The sequence below is a fragment of the Diorhabda sublineata genome, chromosome 3 (assembly GCF_026230105.1).
Source record: "Diorhabda sublineata isolate icDioSubl1.1 chromosome 3, icDioSubl1.1, whole genome shotgun sequence".
NCBI classification, from domain to species: Eukaryota; Metazoa; Arthropoda; class Insecta; order Coleoptera; family Chrysomelidae; genus Diorhabda; species Diorhabda sublineata.
The window spans coordinates 24,131,669-24,150,774 of NC_079476.1; the positions used below are offsets into that span (position 1 = coordinate 24,131,669).

At 31.9% G+C, this 19,106-nt stretch overlaps 1 protein-coding gene and 1 long non-coding RNA gene across 4 annotated transcripts; one reads left to right on the forward strand and one right to left on the reverse strand.

The window, feature by feature from the left end:
• Positions 1-524: 524 nt before the first annotated feature.
• LOC130442131 (uncharacterized) lies at positions 525-8,327 on the forward strand. Its single transcript, XR_008909670.1, has 2 exons — positions 525-825; positions 7,347-8,327. It is a non-coding gene; the product is annotated as an uncharacterized LOC130442131 (long non-coding RNA).
• Positions 8,183-18,834, reverse strand: LOC130442128 (beta-1,3-galactosyltransferase 5). 3 transcript variants are annotated; one of them, XM_056776188.1, is made up of 3 exons: positions 14,437-14,501; positions 11,529-11,618; positions 8,183-9,325 (listed from the first exon to the last, which is right to left on the reverse strand). In XM_056776188.1, the coding sequence occupies exon 3, from the start codon at positions 9,309-9,311 to the stop codon at positions 8,259-8,261; it is 1,053 nt and encodes a 350-aa protein (XP_056632166.1). In that variant the 5' UTR covers positions 9,312-9,325; positions 11,529-11,618; positions 14,437-14,501; the 3' UTR covers positions 8,183-8,258. The 3 variants fall into 3 exon arrangements, with proteins under 3 accessions (XP_056632166.1, XP_056632167.1, XP_056632165.1); XM_056776189.1 differs by lacking the exon at positions 14,437-14,501 and adding an exon at positions 14,178-14,238 and having other exon boundaries at positions 8,259-9,325; XM_056776187.1 differs by lacking the exons at positions 11,529-11,618; positions 14,437-14,501 and adding an exon at positions 18,438-18,834 and having other exon boundaries at positions 8,259-9,325.
• Between the last annotated feature and the right edge of the window lie 272 nt (positions 18,835-19,106).

Sequence of the window (19,106 nt, forward strand, 5' to 3'; positions counted from 1 at the left end):
GTCTTCCTTAGTGGAAACAGCTTCCACTTATAGAAACTATCCATTAGAAGTATTACGTATATGTAATTTCATAGTTTCTTCCTTTTTCCCTTGACAATTCCATAGAGTGGGCATCAAAATAAGGTCATAGAAAAGTAAAATATTTGACGGGTTGGTTAAATGTTTATACACGATGTTTTGAATTGCTGCAATATAGATGAGTTGGGGTTTCCTTCGGAAAATTTAAATAATACATATTAAACTTCACAAGCTGTTTGGCCCGTCGAGCCATTTAGTTTCGGTCTCATTATTTTCAATTATAAATTTCATCGTCTCACAAAAATAAATGAGCTCAATTCTAAAATATACCAAAATCTACATGATGTACCTATTTCCATCAATAAAGTCACATATCGAGCTTAACTTTCTCTTTTCGTCACCTCTACTCTATTTATATTTCTATAGTACCAAGGACTCTTCCATTTATTATGAAAGAATATTTGGCTGAATACAGGATGTGATGTTACATAGATTTCTTCTTTTTTAATATTGAAAAAAGAAGTACTCTTCTATTTGGCTTGATATGAGTAATTGTAAACAATATTTTTAAAATATAAACATATAAGTGTATTGCTCATATTATTAAGTGCTTATATTTGAGATGAAGAAAAAATCTTCATGGGATAAGTAGTTCTAGGTGATTATTACTGGCAATAAAAATTTTATACTTCTGGATTTTTTATCTTATTTTAATTGTTATGATACTTGAAATCATGAGGAATAGTTTCTACTAACCAGAAAAACTAAACGAAATATGCTATTTTTGAATCATTTAAAGATTATAAAGTAAGTAATAAAAATTTGTTATTTCCAATAATTTCAATTTTATATGTGTGATAATTGAGAGTATTTACGGGAAAAACCATAAACGTCAATGGTTATTAACTACTACAGTTTATGGACCCACCTTGTCATCTATATAAATAATACAACGCGACTCTCGACAATTTGGAAAATTTTAAATTATTCTAATTAGTAAGCTTATTTGATTTGTAATTAATTATAGATTGAAAAATATCGATATTATTTTTTGATCAAATCTAACCTAAAAATTCCAAATTTACTTTATGAGATATTGTTTTTCAAAATTGGAGAAATCGATTTGTGTAAATTAATTATTACAATAACAAACACATCACATTCATAGGCACTTTTTCTAAAATCTAAAACTTATTCAATATACAACTTAATGTTTAAAAAAATGCCTCCTGAATCTCTAAAAAACTTATCAGAACTTATCTAGTAATGATACGTTTTCCTTTTGCTTTAATTCAGTTTTCTTTCTATATATAATATTTAAATTTGTGCAATTATTCTCACATAGTTTCTATTTTATAAATAAAAATATTGCAAATCATCTTGGACGAGTTAACTTATTTATTTTTAACAAAATAGAAACTATGATTCAGACCTATTCTATGTACATGTTTATCTAACATAAAAATGTGATATACAATACTTATAATTGTTCTTGTTGAATAAATTTTAATTACAAAAAAATATCAATTTAATTTACAAATTATTTTAAGGCAAAATTCTGAGAAAAGGAATGTCCTTCACTACTGTAAACAAATCAGTAAGTATAAAGATAAGAATATTTCTGAGGTTATTTATCAGAATTAATAGTGTTTGGAATGAACAGATTTGACATTGTTAAATATATTATAAAAAAATAACGAATAATGATGTTGAAACCACGCAGTCATTATAGAAACTAATCGAGAATAAATATGTTCCTTATAAAGTAAATAAAACATTGGATATCTAGTACTCATAAGGATCTTCATTTCCAATATTCGAATTAAATTTCTGTCAACAGTTTCATAGCATATATCAATATAAACCCCGATATTTTTTGAATAAATAGACTTTTTTAACCTTTTTTATGAATATAGTGAAAATACACAGATAATTGAATTTCCGGTTTACATTTTAAGAACAAAATGAGTACTGTATATCACATATTCAAAGGCGTTTTAAAAGGACTAATATAGACATGGGACCTCAACTTTTTTTTGTTCCTAAGATTGAGGCTTTATTGTCGCAAATAAGAGGAACTAATTGCTATATCCTAAGTGAACACTCTTTCAAATCTGTAACTTTTTTCTTCAAGCATAAAAGTGATCAAATTAATTGGTAATTTGCGGTAAAGTCTTTTAGCATCACCCAGATTATTTTTGTTTTAAAATAGCAGGATGAAAGTATATATGTATGTATGTATATATATATATATATGAAAGTTTCAAATTATTTCAAGTATAAAAGTGATCAAACTAGTTAATAGTCTGAGGTAAAGTCTAAAGTAGTTACAGAGAGAAAATTATCATTATACCCTAAAAAAACTTTCTTTTAAATTTTTGACATCTTGGTAAAGTATAAGGGCATCACCAAAGTCTTTTTTTGTTCTAAAATCGCGGTATTTAAAAGGTCTCATAATTCCATTTAAGAGAAACTACATGCTGTGCCCTAAAAAGCATATCGTTTTAGATTTGCAACATTTTTTTTTTGAGTCTAAGGGAATTAGCTATACCTCATTCGTTCAAAAGTTCGCGAATTTTTGATAGGATGATGCCCCATGTCTAGCTTCGTCACTGCACTTGTTTTAAAACCTTGTTTGTGTGATAGAACTTATAGTAACAATATCTAAGGGGTTTTTATATGCACTGCGACCTAAAAAGAGTCATAGTAACAATATATATTTTTAATTTATTATATTTCCAATATTATCAACATATATACACATAAAATTTACTTACACTTTTTTATTATTATTTTACAATAAAATAAGATCATTTCAATATCAACTATATCACATCTTTTGCATTTAAAGTCAATTTTGCATATCTGTTGGTCAAAATGAAGTATGTAAGTACGAGAAGATTCAATGAACACGTAAAAACTAACCTAGACATTTTTATAATACGTAATATCAACTTAATATCATTATTTCCGCAATATTCATTCTGCTTCAAAAGTATGGTAACGTTGTTTAAATGTGATTCGTTATTTACACTTTGACATGTATCAATTATTATGGTTTAATGCTTACAGTAGTACGTATTTTAATAGATAAATGTGGTCAAATTAAGTGTTTCGATACGTCAATTTCTGTAAGCCTTTCTAAAATATTTGTTGAAAAGTTTAACAATTACCCTACTTTCATTAAGACACACAAATTATATGTTGATTTAATGTTGAAACCCACTTAAAATTGGATCAATATTTTGATCATGCAACACGTTAATGTGCATGAATAATAAACGAACAAACAACACAAACTCGACATGTAGAATGTTTTTTATTTAACTTCCCATTACCATTTTCTAGAACTAATCATAGATAATTGTTTATAAATGAGGAATGTTATATAATAACTGTTGATTTTTGATATGTTTGTATTATGCTTAGTAATCAATCTTGAATTATTTCCTATGAGAATAAACTTTATGTTTGCTGTCATTATCCTAAACCTCAAATAGTTGTACTTTTAAGACGCTGTGAATGTACCGAGAAGCATTTATTTTGCTTGAATATAACTGTTAATGAATATTTTGTTTTTTTAAAACTAGAAGTACATCAGACGAAAATTGTACTAAATCTCATGATTCACATTCAATATTCAAACACCCACCATGAAATGAGTGGAGAGGTTAGGTTAGGTTGTAGAATACACGGAAAATGAATCTCCCGTTTCCTACGTTCCGGATAATGGAAAATTCGTTTCATACGTATCAAGTCAAATAGTTTTTTCAAAAGAATTTTCCAGAAGTAACAGAAATCTCATTCTATGAAAAGTTGAATTCGGGTGTTGTTCAAACTTTACGTTACTTAGATTATTGTTATATAACGAGAAGGTAACCAATGCTAATGTTCTTGATGATATTCTTTTGCCTCCAACAATAGGAAAGAATTGAGAGAACATATAATCTGTCTCGGAAGATATTATAGTGTCTTCCACTGTTCAATAAGAAATAAGAAACAAATACAAACAAGAAAATCCAACTGTCCAAACAAATAATCATATAACTTTTTGAATGAGTAATATATTATGAAACCTCAAAATATGGTTATAACCCTATAGTGGTTCCAGAGCCTGATTAAGATTTGTAAGGCCCGGGGTTAAAATAATGACGGGGCCCCCTTAAGGAATTCGGAAACCTGGAAAAATTCACAAATCACATCAATACTTAGATTTGTGGTATCAACACATAAAAAAATACAGAATGATTTCCAAATGATGGTGCCCTCTTGGACCTGGGGCCCGAGGCTATAACCACCCTAAGCCCCTAGCGTAATCCGGACCTGAGTGGTTCTTATTAATAATAAAAAATCTTCTGCATTTTTTATTATCATTCAATGAGGAATAAAACGAAGGTCTAAGCTACTTTCAACTGATCTATTTTTCATTTTCTTATAACGTGATATCATGATTGTGAAATATACATATTGATATAGAGCTTTAGTGGGATTTAAGCGAATTTACATAAATGTAAAAGAGATTGAGAGCAATAAAACCCAATTTACTATTACCATAAACTGTTTAAACTGGTAATAAAAAAGAATTATGTTTTCGAGATTTTCGAATGCCACTTTTTGTTTACCCAAGAGTTTTTTTTTCTAATTTTCTATGAAGGTCAATCAAATATTAACTGTCAGATTAAATGTTGATAGAAATTCAAATATAAAATAATAAAAATGGTTGGGCATTAATTTGACATCGAAATAACATAAAATTATAAATATACGTAGACAAAATTATCACAGATATGCATAATTTAGATTACGTCATAACACAGTCCTTTATAGGCTTAAATCGCTCATTTTTTATAATTTGATGCTAACATGTTAATGGATGAAAAGAATCTAGACAAAAAACACCTGCCAAACTATTATGATACATATCGTGTGTAAAAAATTTGAAAAAGCTTTTTTAATAATTGTAATACATACTCTTATATGGACAGTTTCTATAAGTGGAAGGTGTTCCGACTAAAGGAAACAAATAGTGTATCGTTCTCTCTCTCCTTCGGGCGCTTCAGTTAATTCTAAGCATCTTTTGCGCGCATGAAGCATGCGCAATAAAGATAAAGTGTATCTAACGAGAGAGAAAATTATTACTGTCGGCACCATAACGTTGAGACGTTTTTTCACATAAGTACTGTCCATATTTTTTTAGCTGTGATAAAAAACTAGTGATAATACAGTATGGCCACCTAAACAACCGTTAAATGAATTGACAGAATTTATCAACAGCTTTTCTATGAAAAATATTTATTTTTCCAGCCACAAGCTTGAAAATATCAGAAACAGATAAATTTTACGAAAAAAAATATTTCAAATTTTGATAGTGTTGTAAAAGGGCTGTTTTTCAAGCAAGGTTAAAAAATCATTTTTTTTATAATTAGTATACCGGTCAAATGTTTTTAATCACCCCATAATCCAAAAATAATTCCGCTCGTTATTTCTTTACATTATTTATTTAATTCATTATCATTTAAATAAATGAAAGTTTCAAGAAGCACGACCTTTTCGTTGCTAACCTTGATTTACTCGCAGTTTATTAAATGAATAACTGATTTTATTATTACTTCATATCATTTTGTACTTATTTATTTGAAATAAATTATACTTTTCCAATTTTTCAAAATTGCTAGTGTTGTATCTTGGTTGTCGTTTTTCGTTCTCTCCCATCTCTATTCTTTCAACTTTAAGTACCCAAGTAGTTTTTGTGCCAGCTGACAACATCGCGACGAACCCATTGTAAGAGGGGTCATATAATAAAATAATTAGAGGAAAAGTGCGCGGAGTTAGTTAGTTAAGAGACGTGAATGCTGTTCTAACATTCTGTAAATCCGAAAGACAATTATACTAAAAACGACGGATCGCTTAGATGTCAGACGTGTGAATGAACCTTCATTTTATTTTCTCACGCTTCTATTTCCATTCTTCCTCCTTTCTGTTTTGTTACCATCTAACCTAACGACTGTTCAGTTGATGTTGTCTAGAGTATTTAATAATTCAATAAATTAGAAATCTACTTTTTTCATAAAATTAATGTGAGTTTTGTTTCATATAACGGTTGTAATGGAATAGCCAATTTTTTTATTTACATCCAACATGCTTAACATCACTTATATCCATAAAATATATCTTACAAATACTTATACTAAAGTTTGATCTCACGTAATCTTGCAATATTTCTATATTTCTTTTTCAGTGCTATGAGTGTATTTTTAATTCAATATAATATTTAGTTTCCTAACTAACTATTAATATAAACTAGATGCAAGTTTCCAAAATTTGTTTCTCATTTTCTTCACAAAGTTTGAAAAGGTGATAATTGAGAAATTTATTTATCTTAAGATTGTGTTCATTGTTTAACAAGCAGTTTTAAGTGATAATGTTAATGAGATCATGTTATATTTAATTATAACACATGAACGTTTCAAACTATTATGTGTTTTTATTTATAGCATTTTGTTTAAAGGTGAATATGTATATTGTGGCTTCTACTTATTTACGGTTATTTGTACCATAGAATAAATATTCACTCATTTAAATAACACTATATTAGTGTAGAAGTAATCTGCATGCGCACAAACTAATTTCGGATTGTTCTTAGATCGTTTTGTACCCAAACTTTTCTTTCAACAAATAGAAATCTGTTCTGAACAAAGTGAAATGCCCAATTAATATTTAATAATGTCTAAGTTATATTCGTGACTTCATTGCATGTAATTATTGCTTTGGTTTTATTGTGTTTTTGTATATACTTCAATTGGAAACTATGCAAAAAATGTTTTTATTCATTTTTGATTTCCTGTGATACATTTAGATATTAAAATATTATGATGTTATGAATTTCATTGTTTTCAACTGCAACAAAGTTTTGAGGTTATATTCTATATTGATTTATGGATGACAAAAGAACCGTATGCAAACAGCCAATTTTTATTCGAAGACTTATCCAAATCGCTCCAATGTAATTTGAGTCACTTAAAATTAACAATAAGTGATCGCGGAGTACTATTGACTATTATTCTGTTTTCAAGGTCACTGAATGCGAATCTGGATTATTTTTTCCACAATTTGGGGGAAAGTAGGGTAAAAAAGTAATCAAGCACAAAATTCGTAAAAATCAATTTAATAATCTTTGCTGATATTAATCTCGCTGTATCTTGAATGATTATCAATATTGTTCGTGTATTCAGCAGTTTCGTGACAAGATAATATTTTGAGTATTATTGACAAAAATGCAAATAAGTATATAGAAAGCATAAAACTGATATTATTGAAATTATTTTTAGGATTACTGTATCCAGCAGATGTTTTTCGTTGGGGCTATCAAAACCTGTCCGATTTTTGGGCAACAGACGGTTTAGAATTTATTGTCAGAAAAACTGTGGAAAAACAAAAAAAAAATTTCGGATTTGGGGTTGCCAGTCTCCACGCGACAAACGACGTTCATGTAAAGGCGCGTATCGGATGGTTAACAAATTGCAGCTGACATTCTGCGTGTTCCAAAAGTTTGGAGGTCCTGTTTCCACTAGCAGCGTCCTCTTCCTCGTTTTATGAAACTTCAGAGGCACTATCATGTTGGGATAGCAAATACTGATTTACCATTTCATCTGTATCAATTGTGTCAACTTCGGCTTTATCAAAACAGTGCATCACAGTTTCTTGGGTGCTGCCATTATTTATAATCCACAAAACTTATACTAACAGAAAGGTGACGTCTTAACTTAATGATTACATGGCGTGATCGAGCTTAGGCGTGTTGGTTTTTTCAAATCGCGTGCAGTAGTTCTTTAAATGCGACCTTCCTAAACTGGAGGCATTTGAAATGTGGATATTAAGAAGAATAGTACGAATTTCATGAACAGATAGAGTCGCAAATGAAGAAGTTTTACCCAAATTGGTAACACAAAGAGACCATAAACAACGATACGAATTCCAGAGATTTATTATGCAGGGAAAGAGGGATTTAGGACGACGAAGAATATAATGGGTGCGAAAATTAAGGTAGTGGTATAACTGCGCATCAAACCAATTGTTTAGAGGAATTGTGAATAAAATACAAATAGTCCTGATGGTCGTCCGAAGATGGCACTTTAAGAAGAACAATATATTTGGAAGAAAATCGTTTTTTGTTAAATTTATTTTGGAAACCTGCTCTTATTTATAGTGATGCATATTTTAACTATATTATAAATATATAATTATTTAGTTCTTGTTATAATATCTCTAAATATATATTTAGGCGCTTCGCGCGTTGTAACATAATTCCATAATCCCCTAATTTGTTTTTCTATTAAATCTTCCCTTCCGTATATAAAAGGTTGAGAATAATTATAAGAATAATAAACGATTCTATTGAGGATATTCTTGGATAAAATTAAAGGTTCAATATCAGTATGAGTAAAATTAAGTTTCTGAGTAAGTGTACCCGTGAGGTGTATGTCGTCGATCCAAAAATACTCGGTTTTTTGAGCTTCCTTGTACAACCCAAACACAACGTCTGGGGTATACAAGATAGTCCACCCCGGGCAATAAGTCGGATATACTCTATCCGGATATTCCGCAAACGACACCCTCCATTTCGACCTGTACGATCTTAAAACTAAACTGTTGTATCTAGGCGTACAAAACAAACCGTTGCTAGCACCATGAGGAGATAGATCGTATCTCAAAAAATTTTTCATAGTTGGCATGTTTACAAATACGTCATCGTCAGTCTTAAGTACATATTTGGCCTGCGGGCAATGATATATGAAATATTTCAATGACATCACGTGTTTGTACGTCAGATTTCTGTACGTATCTATAAAACTACCCTGAGCGAAATCTTTGTGCAACTGATTTTCTATTTCCAAGCGTTTCTGCAATTGAGTCGAGTTAACGCTGCCTACCATAAATACCACCTTGACGTTATCGTCGTTCCTTCCCCAAGTCTCTCTTATAGTTTTCCTTTTGGCAAAATTATTAGGTGAGGAATGAACCAATATTAATAACAAAGGGATGGTTTCGTTGCAGATGAAGTTAATCATGGTAAAATTGAAATTTAAATCTATTAGTTGACTGTAATCGTTTTCAGGTAAGTGTAAAACTCTGTCGGCGAATCCTGTGTCATCCTGCGTGAAGAGGGTGTAGGCTGTAGGCGTGGTTGGGGCGATACCTGTTGGGTAGCTTACCAATTCGTGCCATATAAAAATACATGTTAGTAAGCACAGTAGAAGCACCAACAATTTCGACCATGGTCTTTTTTCAAACATGATCAGTAGTCATCCTGAAACAAAAAGAAATCATACAGTACAGAAAATATATGGAAAATGTACACTAAAAAGTAAAATGTAATCCAAAAACTTGAGTGCTAACTATGCTGGTGTGCAATGGCGTCAAAGTTTATAAAAAAAGAGTTGAAAATAACTGAAAAATCGAAAATTGTCGGATTACGACGAATACGCCAAAATTTTCTTGAAAAGACTTTAGTAGTTGTAGTAAATGCGAGAAAAGAAAACTCGTTTCCTCAAAAGTGTATTGCAATTAATTCTGTATAGTGAATAGTGTTTTGAATTAATAAATTACAGTATTTAGTGAAGTGTTCCGATAAAGTTAGATTGTAGATTGAATTGTGGTAGAATTATAAATAACTCAATTCACCAACTTGCTTTTTAAAAACAATTCATTTATAGTCCATTTCAGAAATGTATATAGCAATAAAATGGGGAATTCAGTCCAGTTCGGCTCAATTTTGGTGTAGGCCATAGGTGTAGGTCTTGAAATATTGTGTAGGGATTACTTAGGTAGTAGATTATACAGTTACGTTTTGTGTATAACAGGTACCGTTTAACCTTCTATTAGTGCCTCTACTCAAATTCCATCCCTATTTCAGATCAGTGAATGAAAAACTTATTATTTTAAATGTACACGCATAAAATACGATTACCAGAAATTTACTGAGCAAGAAACTGTCGACCGATGTTCCCGAATGACTGGAGTTGGAAAGCCCACCGTTTTTAAATTATTGCGAGGAAGAAAGTATTCCGTTGATAACTAAGAAACTTTTATGGACCACTTTGAGAAATATGGATTTTGCCAGGGAAAAGCATAACCGTAAATTACTTTTACTGGAAAGCGATGAAATTGTTTGCTGGCGACGAAAATACTTAAGAAGTATAAAGCAGTACATAACAGAGCAGAAGAAAATCTTTTTTCTTGATGAGAAGTGGATTAATGAAAGTTATACGGTACCAAAAATGTGGCAACACAAAAATATAACCAGTGCTCGCCAAACTTTCATGGAAGGCCTGTCCGCGGTGTCTTCGGGTAAAGGGAAAAGCCTAATAATCGTCCACATTGAAAGCGAAGAGGGATTTTTAAAAGAAGGTTTGCTAACCTTTCAATCGCGCCATACGGGAGATTACTACGAGGACATGGATTCGGATGTTTTTGAAGACTATTTTGGTGAAATGATGAAATATCTTCTGGCTGATTCAGTAGTAGTTAGGATAACGCAAGTTATCATTTTCGATGCATAGAGAAGACTCCAACTTCATCTTGGAGAAAACAAGAAATTTGTTAAAAAGGAACTATTAGCTATAGCAAATTTACACAAACATCGTTATATGAAATGCCCCGTGGAAGATATAGCAGAAAAACCTAGTGTAACTGAGCTGCGTACATCGCCAAATTATTGCGAACTAAATCCTATAGAACTTATATGGGCGCAAGTGAAAGGATTAATCCATTAAGGAGGTGAACTGGCGAAAAGCAGTCCAGCATGTCATTAAAGAAGAGGAGAAAATGTGGGATCTTGCCTACTTTTATTCTGTTAAAATAAAATTCTTTCCTTTTTACGAGTATCCTACCGGCTCGCCTTTGGCACAATGTTTTTAGTGTTTGTAAACGGATAACAATAGGCTAAACCCATAAATGTACAATGAAATCAATGCCAAACTATGAGAGTGGCTTAAATATTCGTTGGGTCACTCTGTGGTCCCTTTGCATACTTAATGAGTTTTTATTGCTCTATACATTTCTGAAATAAACTATAGCAAACTGAGGATTTAATAATTTAAAGTTACACTAATCTGACTAGACGAATAAATAAGACGATACCTTAATGGGGTTGGAGTTGAATCTATAAAACTGACAGAAATACTAAACACAGACAATTTATAGTAACGATAACTTAATGAGGTTAGAGTTCATAATAATTAATAGGTAATTGATGACTACTAACAGCAGACTTGTGAAATCAACTAATATGGACGAAAAGTATTAAACTAATTCTGCTGATATGGTAGAGGGGATTTTTAACTATTCTGCTAATATGGAAGAAGAGAATTCAATAATTTATGCTAATATGGACGAGAAAATTTCAACTTTTTCCATACTAGACTTTTTACTGCGGCAACTTTGTCAAGTACTTCTAGCTATGCAACAATAGACAGCGGGGGATGTAAATACGGTCAAAGGAATTACCTTACCTACGGTTTCACAAAGGTCGTTTTAAATTAACTGGTAAATTCGGCCAAACAATGTCACAGGTACCTGAGTATAGGAAGTAAGTAAGTATCCTAAAACGGAAAGGGATAATGGTTTTCACTAAATCGGTACAGTCTAATTTACATTTTAAAATAATAAGTTTGGACTTTGATAAGAGAATATGGATTATCGATAAATGTATCAATAATTTAAACAAATATATATATAGCCACGAAAAGTTCCCTCAAATCCAAAAACAGAACCGGATCGACTCTGAGAGGCTGCAAAGTATGTGTGATGCAGGGTTGTCGTACATACACGATACACCCTACCTACCTAGGTAGGGTGTACCGTAGCATATATAGATATTAGCTTTCTGCACAATATAGGTACATTATTTTAGTCAAGGTTTGGGTTAGGTTTAGTTAGATTCTTCTCTACAATATCAATGAAAAAACTCATAGTTATTCAAAATTGCGAGTTTATTGGTTGTTACAAAACAAAAGAGTTACATATGGTGTTAAACCTAACTAAAGAGTGGCTTTGGATGTTGAAGCGTGGCACTGCATGTCCTCAGCATACTTTTCATAAGATGGTACGTAACCACTGAGTGCTAATCGCAAGCATGATGACATATGATCGTCAGTTAGTCGATTGCGATATTTTTACTTAATTATCTTCATTTCAGAAAATGCAGACTCGCACAAGTAAGTTGACCCAAACAATGCCGTCAGTTGAAGGGCGATTTGCCTTAAATTCGGATATTTATCTTCAGATATAAAACACCGGAAATTTGTATCAGATGCTGTAGCTTTGAGATGTATATCTGATATAATCTGCACCAACTCATTTTCAACAGAACATGAGTTCATATTAAACTGACTTGCTATTTCAGTAGCTAATTCCTCAATGTTTTTACATGAAAAAGGATAACCCATAAATGATGCTATAATTTCCAATTTACTGCAATCATAAAAACGCATTTCGAATTGTCCCAAAATATTTGATAATTCAGCCTCATACGTATCATAATTAAACTGAGGAATCCTTGCTTTCAAAGACGGAAAATGTTTCAGATCCTTTCTTTTCAGTTGATTTATCATAAGTTGCAATTTACTTTTGAATGCGTTTACTACGCTAATCATCTCAATAATAGTTTTTCCTTTACCTTGAAGCTCCAAGTTAACGATGTTTAAGTGCATTGTGATGTCAGTCAAAAATGCCAAATCAGTCAGCTATTTTTCGTTTTTCAAAATCTGAGTGTCATCACCTCTTTCGTCTAGAAAAGCTGTTATTTCGGGCAATAATTCTTGAAACCTTTGTAGGAACTTCCCGCGACTCAAACACCTGACGTCTGTGTGAAGAACTAAATCAGTGTGTTCAGCTGACTCCCTATCTTCCAACTGCAACTGAAAGAGCCCCCGTTGCAAGCTACGTGCACGGATGGAATTCACAATTTTTGTTGCAATGCCCATAATTTCCTCCGTGTTTAAAACTTTGGAACACAAAACTTGTTGATGTATAATGCAATGGAATGAAAAAAATGAAGGGAATTGTTCATCAGCTCGACACAATGCCACAAAACCGTTTTTGTTTCCAGTCATTGCTGGTGCTCCATCGGTTATAATGCACACTAATTTATATATTGGTAGCTCGTATTTTTTTACAAAATTAAAGAAAACTTCATATATATCTTCGCCACGGGTCTTCCCCTTCAGAGGAATGATTGTCAAAAATTCTTCCTTAGCCGACATGTCATTGAATACCATCCGAATAAAAACACAGCTGAGCAGTGTCTGTCATATCGGTGGATTCGTCGAACTGTAAAGAAAAGTATGTACATTCCATGATATCATGTTTTAGTTTATCTGCGATGTCCTGACTCATGTCTTCAATACGCCTTGTGACAGTCGGACGAGATAACTGAAGTTCTCTAATAGCAGACATGATTTCTGTTTTATTTTTAAAATCTCCAAATAAAGTCTCACCCGCTTCAATAAATGCTTCCTTCACCACCGATCCATCTTCGAATGGTTTCTTGTGTTTCGCCAATATATGAGATATTTTAAATGACGCGATCGTAGCAGCTTTTGATTGTTTGGCTGGTCTTGTGAACATGGTTTGTTGATTTTTCAAACAAGATATAAAATCACTTACTTTTCGTTTTCTTAATTCACTCTGTGGCGGAAAATCCTTTTGATAGTTTTTATGAACCGTTTTATGATGCCTCTCTAAGTTACCACGCTTAGGTATTACAACTGACGCACTACAAATAACACAAATGCACTTATCCTTCACCATACAAAAGAAAAATTCTTCCTCCCAACCCTTATTAAAATGATACGTTTTAGATTTCTTCACTGCACTCATTTTCCACTATTTAATAATAAACTTTGTATCGACGTAGTATCGCTATCAACTTACAATTCAGAATGACTCCAATTCATGCAGGCGCAACATTTATATCGGCGTGAAAGAAAGTCTCGAATGTTCCCGTCAAACGCGCCGCCCGAAACTAGACAGTACAGTCTAGTCTAGAAACAACGCGGCTTTTCTTTGACAAGTGCCGCGCGTTCCTTTGATAAAGCCGCCTTTTGCCGCAAGCAATGTTATTTTATTACGTAATACATTTTTGTAGTTTACTTACCTACCTACTTATTAAAAATTTTTTTCTTCTCGAGATCTACTCAAAAAGCACTCGCGATCGACTGGTCGATCGCGATCGACCGTTTGAGCACCCCTGTACTAGATAAACCTTAATTTGTAGAATTTTAAAAAAAATTACGTTTTTAATTCTATATTTTAAATACACTCTCTAATGGAGGGACACTCGTCATAATTTTTTCCTTGAAACTGTCTGTCATTATTATTAAACTTTTCAACTTTTATTGTATTTGTATGAATTTATACCTTTTTGAAAATATAAGCTCACGTTTACCTATCTAACATTTGTTTACTTCATTTATCACCCAATTGAGATATTTTTAAATCTGATCCAGTTTTCTTGTTTTTCAAATAGCACTCTAAAATCTAGTCAAGTTGACATATACAAATAATTGATGCAATTGATACTCTTATATTCATACTTGAGCTTAACAGGGTCGGATTATGTATGGTTCCAACGCCTTTAACCGTGTCATTTTCTTTTTGAGCCATGAAACAGTTTATATCAAATCAAATAAATTCAAATTTCTCTTTAAACTATTGAAAATGTCAAGTATAAGTCGGACAACGAATTTGCATTAAGTGAAAAAAATGCAGCGTCAAAATGAGTTTATTAAAAGAAATTACAAAAGGGATTCGAAAAAGGTTAACTGTAAGTGTTCAAATTGATGCCCATAATTGCAGTTCGGGAGTTGGGAAGGATACGTAGTCCTCTTGCAAAAACGCGGTCTTTGAGAAGGACCCACGAGGTGTCAGGTCACGTGCTCGAGCGGACCACTCAACGAATCCTCGACTGCATATCCATTCTTCAAAATAAACATTAAGGTACTTTCGCACACATAACGTGTAGTTGTTAGATGTTCGCGAGTGTTGGATCGTTGTCCATTTACCCACGTAAGTATTCGAGCGTTTCCATTGACCCGTCACGTAACTCTAAAAAAAGTAAGGATTCACGAGACCTCGCGCGTGACTACCTGTCCACACACACTTCCCAGGTAGATTTAATTCTTATCCAATGACGTTGTGAGGATTGTTTCATCCGACGATAAAATGGAATGCTGGTAATGCGTATTATCCTGACTGCATAAGAGACACAACTCTCAAAATTTCAATAGTGGATGCGTAAAGAACGATCGAATACTTGAAGTTCTCCGGATAGTCGCACTACAGATTGGTTCGGCTGCCCAACTAACGGCAGCGCCACTGTTTCCATATTTTCGTCAGTTGTTACAGATACCAGTCGTCCAGAACGCGACGTGTCGGCAACCGAGCCCTTCCTTATATCGTTCGTACGCAGATACGACGTAACAAAAAACCAAGTTCTGAAAACGCGTCTACTTGACGAACACGTGTTATCATGACACTGTCTGAAGGACGAACATGCTTCGTTTAATCTTTTTCAACAGCGTTGCCAGATTTTTCGTTGCGTGATAGTGCAGCTTTACACAATGCCCTCCCAATAAATGTCCATAAATTTACGATTTTTAGGTCTTATCAAATTTTATATAGGTTTTCAGTAGTAAAGGCACTTTCTTAGATTATGGAAAATACTTTATCATAGGGTATTTATACTTTACGATATAAAAGAGAAAAACCAAAAACTATTTTTCGAAAGGTGTTTACTTGTTTATAACTTTTAAATTTTTTTATGGGCTAATTAACAACAATTAGAACTTGCAGACTGGACTATTGATCAATATTCGCCTAATTAAAAAATATGACAACGAGGACATACTGGCAATTCTAAATAGTCAATCAATTTGATAAAATCGATAATCTTATAGCATTAATAAATAATAAGCCACGTAGATTGTTGTTTCATTACTCCTTTATTCAAATTAGATTATTTTATAGAACTGTAATTATTTATTAGAAGAATTCATAGCATAAATTTAACGTAACATTTGATATTAGCACAAAATCTGATTTACTTTATATTTTTGTAATGTTCTTCTATATTAGCAGAAATATCGTTCTTCATGGTTGAAATATTTTCTTTTAGTAAATCGTTTTAGCTCAGGTACATTTATGAAAATTTTAGATTATTCTGTAATAATATTTAAAATGACCATCCTAAGTTTATGATCAGAATTTTTTTTACTCTCATGCATATAAATATAAGTCCACAAATTATTAGTCCAAAACTTGTTTAAGGCTAATTATTTATTATGACTTTTCATAGTAGTTAAAAGTCCTTATTTCTAAACTGTTTCATTCTTTTACGCGAATCGTTGAAAGTTTCCGAGGATTTTTGTGTTAATTGAATAACGCCTCAACCCTCCCCTGTCTCCCCTAATTGCAAATTGCGTAGCAAGCTCCAGCAGAATTTATTAAGGCCGCTTGACATGATGCAATACAACATGCAATGCAAGACGCAATATTTCTTGATCAAAAACACGCCCAAATGAGTTTCTAATCTACTAAATTACGTTTTATTTTCATTAGAAATTTTTCAAAAGTTTCTTCATCCATACTCAACTAATTTTTCTGTTTTCCTCGATTAATTCTCCAGCTATTCACAAGGCAGATATAATTATTGCCAGTGATGCACTGGTCCCTTTTTTCTTGTTTGCTTTAATTAGCTCTGTTATTTTCAATTTTAAACTGCCCACAAAATATTAAATAAAGTTTGAGGTTACGAATTTGTTTATTTTTACTTTTAGGATTTTGCTTAGTGGCAAGCATGATGTAGTGGTAAGGGACTTGCATAATGTCAAACGATTCGTCAATGTAATATTTTGATATTTCAAGGAATTGCGTGCAATTTCTTGCACATTGTCTTGCACCATGTCAAGCGGCCTTTAGTGAATTTAGGATCGTGGGTAGATATGTTTTCAACAAGAGACATATTTCTTATGGAGAAAAGTTGCTGATGTTTTAATAACTTCCCCGCATGTATCAAAATATACATTTGAATTAGATAAAAAAACAATGCTTGATTGAACGTTGTTTCAAATGCTTAGAAATATCTCTCGAGGTCATAGTTAATATTTATGAGTATAAAGCATGTAACTTTATATTTAGAAATTATTATTAACACCTCGTACAGTATTTTGAATACACAATTTGCCAAACGAACGGTTTGTCATTCTGTATCAATAATATAAAGACTGTAATATTTCGAACGGAAATTTAATAAACCAATTAAAACAATTATTGTTATTCACACGATATCTTTATAAATAATCTGTTTATTTTGATTGCGCATTTTAAAACATGCTTTCTCATATTACAGGGTCGTAAATAATTGTTATGGTAGTAAACATACAATTTTTAGTCATAATATTTTGTTTCAAATTAATCGGGGACATTTGAATTATAAACTAGGAAAAAGCAATGTCCTTTAAACCAAGGAACACTGATAGACATTGTCAGAAGGCAAAATATATTTTTGCAAAAATTTCCGCAATAAATATTTTATTGAAATAAATATTTTCAAACACGTTTTCATGACTCAATTATAGTATTTTCTTTTTGATTGTAGACAAAAAAAGAGAGAGCCACAATGTGGTGTCTTATTATTATTGCTTTCAGTTAGATAATTTCCTTCTCCAATACGTTCGTCCCGTTTAAATTGACCCACTTACTAAAATTGTACTCAAGGGTGGTTACTTTATTTTTTTAGATAAAACATAAAAGGATAATACTTTTAAACATAAAAATCGAGGGAGCTATGAAAATAATGACAAAACGTCCAATAATTTATGCTGCAGTTACTAAATTCAATAAAAAATGAAAACAGATAAAGTACTAGATGAAAAAAAAAATAATGTTTAATAAGGGGGACTCGTAATTTGAAACAAGGAAATTCACAAAATTTTACAAGAAAAACAATTCAATAACCTCAAAAACACGTAATACAAGTTTTAAAACGAATAATACAACATAATAAGCCAAAGAAAAATTCGAACGAAACATGATCAATTTACTTCAATTTATTGATATTTTTATGATTTCTGCGTAATTTTTAATGGCGTATAATTAAAATTAACATCCAAAATAAATTAAACAAAAATATTTCGAAAACCAACCTTTCGTAGCAGTAGCCACGACTTCAATGTGCCTCTTTGTTAATTTTAGAAATTATTTACTTTAAAATTGAAATCACTAACACATAAATAGAAAAAAACTTGTCTAAAATACCTTTTTCATTCATCATAAACAAAAAATTTCATTTTGCATTCAAGTTATTTCTAAAGAGTGGTATTTCTACCATGCAATTAACAATGATTATGTAAATTACATACCATAGACCACATTTCAAGGTGCCGTATTTTGAAGTAAAATATTGTACATGATTTCTACAATTCATTGATAAGTCACTGCCCTTCAGCAAGTTTTCACTGATCAAGGTGGAGGATGCTGAGAATATCGATTAGCCGAAACCGAGACGGACGCCGTCCATGTCGTCACCATCACGAACCGTTTCTTTCAAACACTGTTAACATATTTCACGTTTATGCTTTGGTGTGCTTGTATTTCGACTCGGTAGCTTAACGACAACTGAAACTTTTACAACAATTTCACGTACTCTGTATACCTGCATTCTATTATAAACTTGTCGCTCTCTCTACCTACGGAATTCCCAATACGGTTATTCGTTTTATTTTTCGTTACCTACCTACTGTTGTCCGGTAACAACTCGCCGTGTTCTTCGGAGGGATTCGCGATAGTAATGGCAAATGCTCTGGTACACTGAGAAAAGTATACCTTCCAAAATAGAACGATTGGATTGGAAAAAATACAAAAACTACATAATTACAACTTCTTTCAGCTATTTATTTGAACCGCTGCTATAGACTTGATAACAGCGAATTCGCGAATTAGATTAACGAAATAATAATAGACTGTCAGATCACAAGAAGTTTATATACTTTATCATTTCATGATCTCTAGTGCATTTCACCATGTGCGCT

What these genes read in the sequence shown, in the direction of transcription:
- LOC130442128 (XM_056776188.1), bottom strand. Translation starts at nt 9,311, where the DNA reads ATGTTTGAAAAAAGACCATGGTCGAAATTGTTGGTGCTTCTACTGTGC.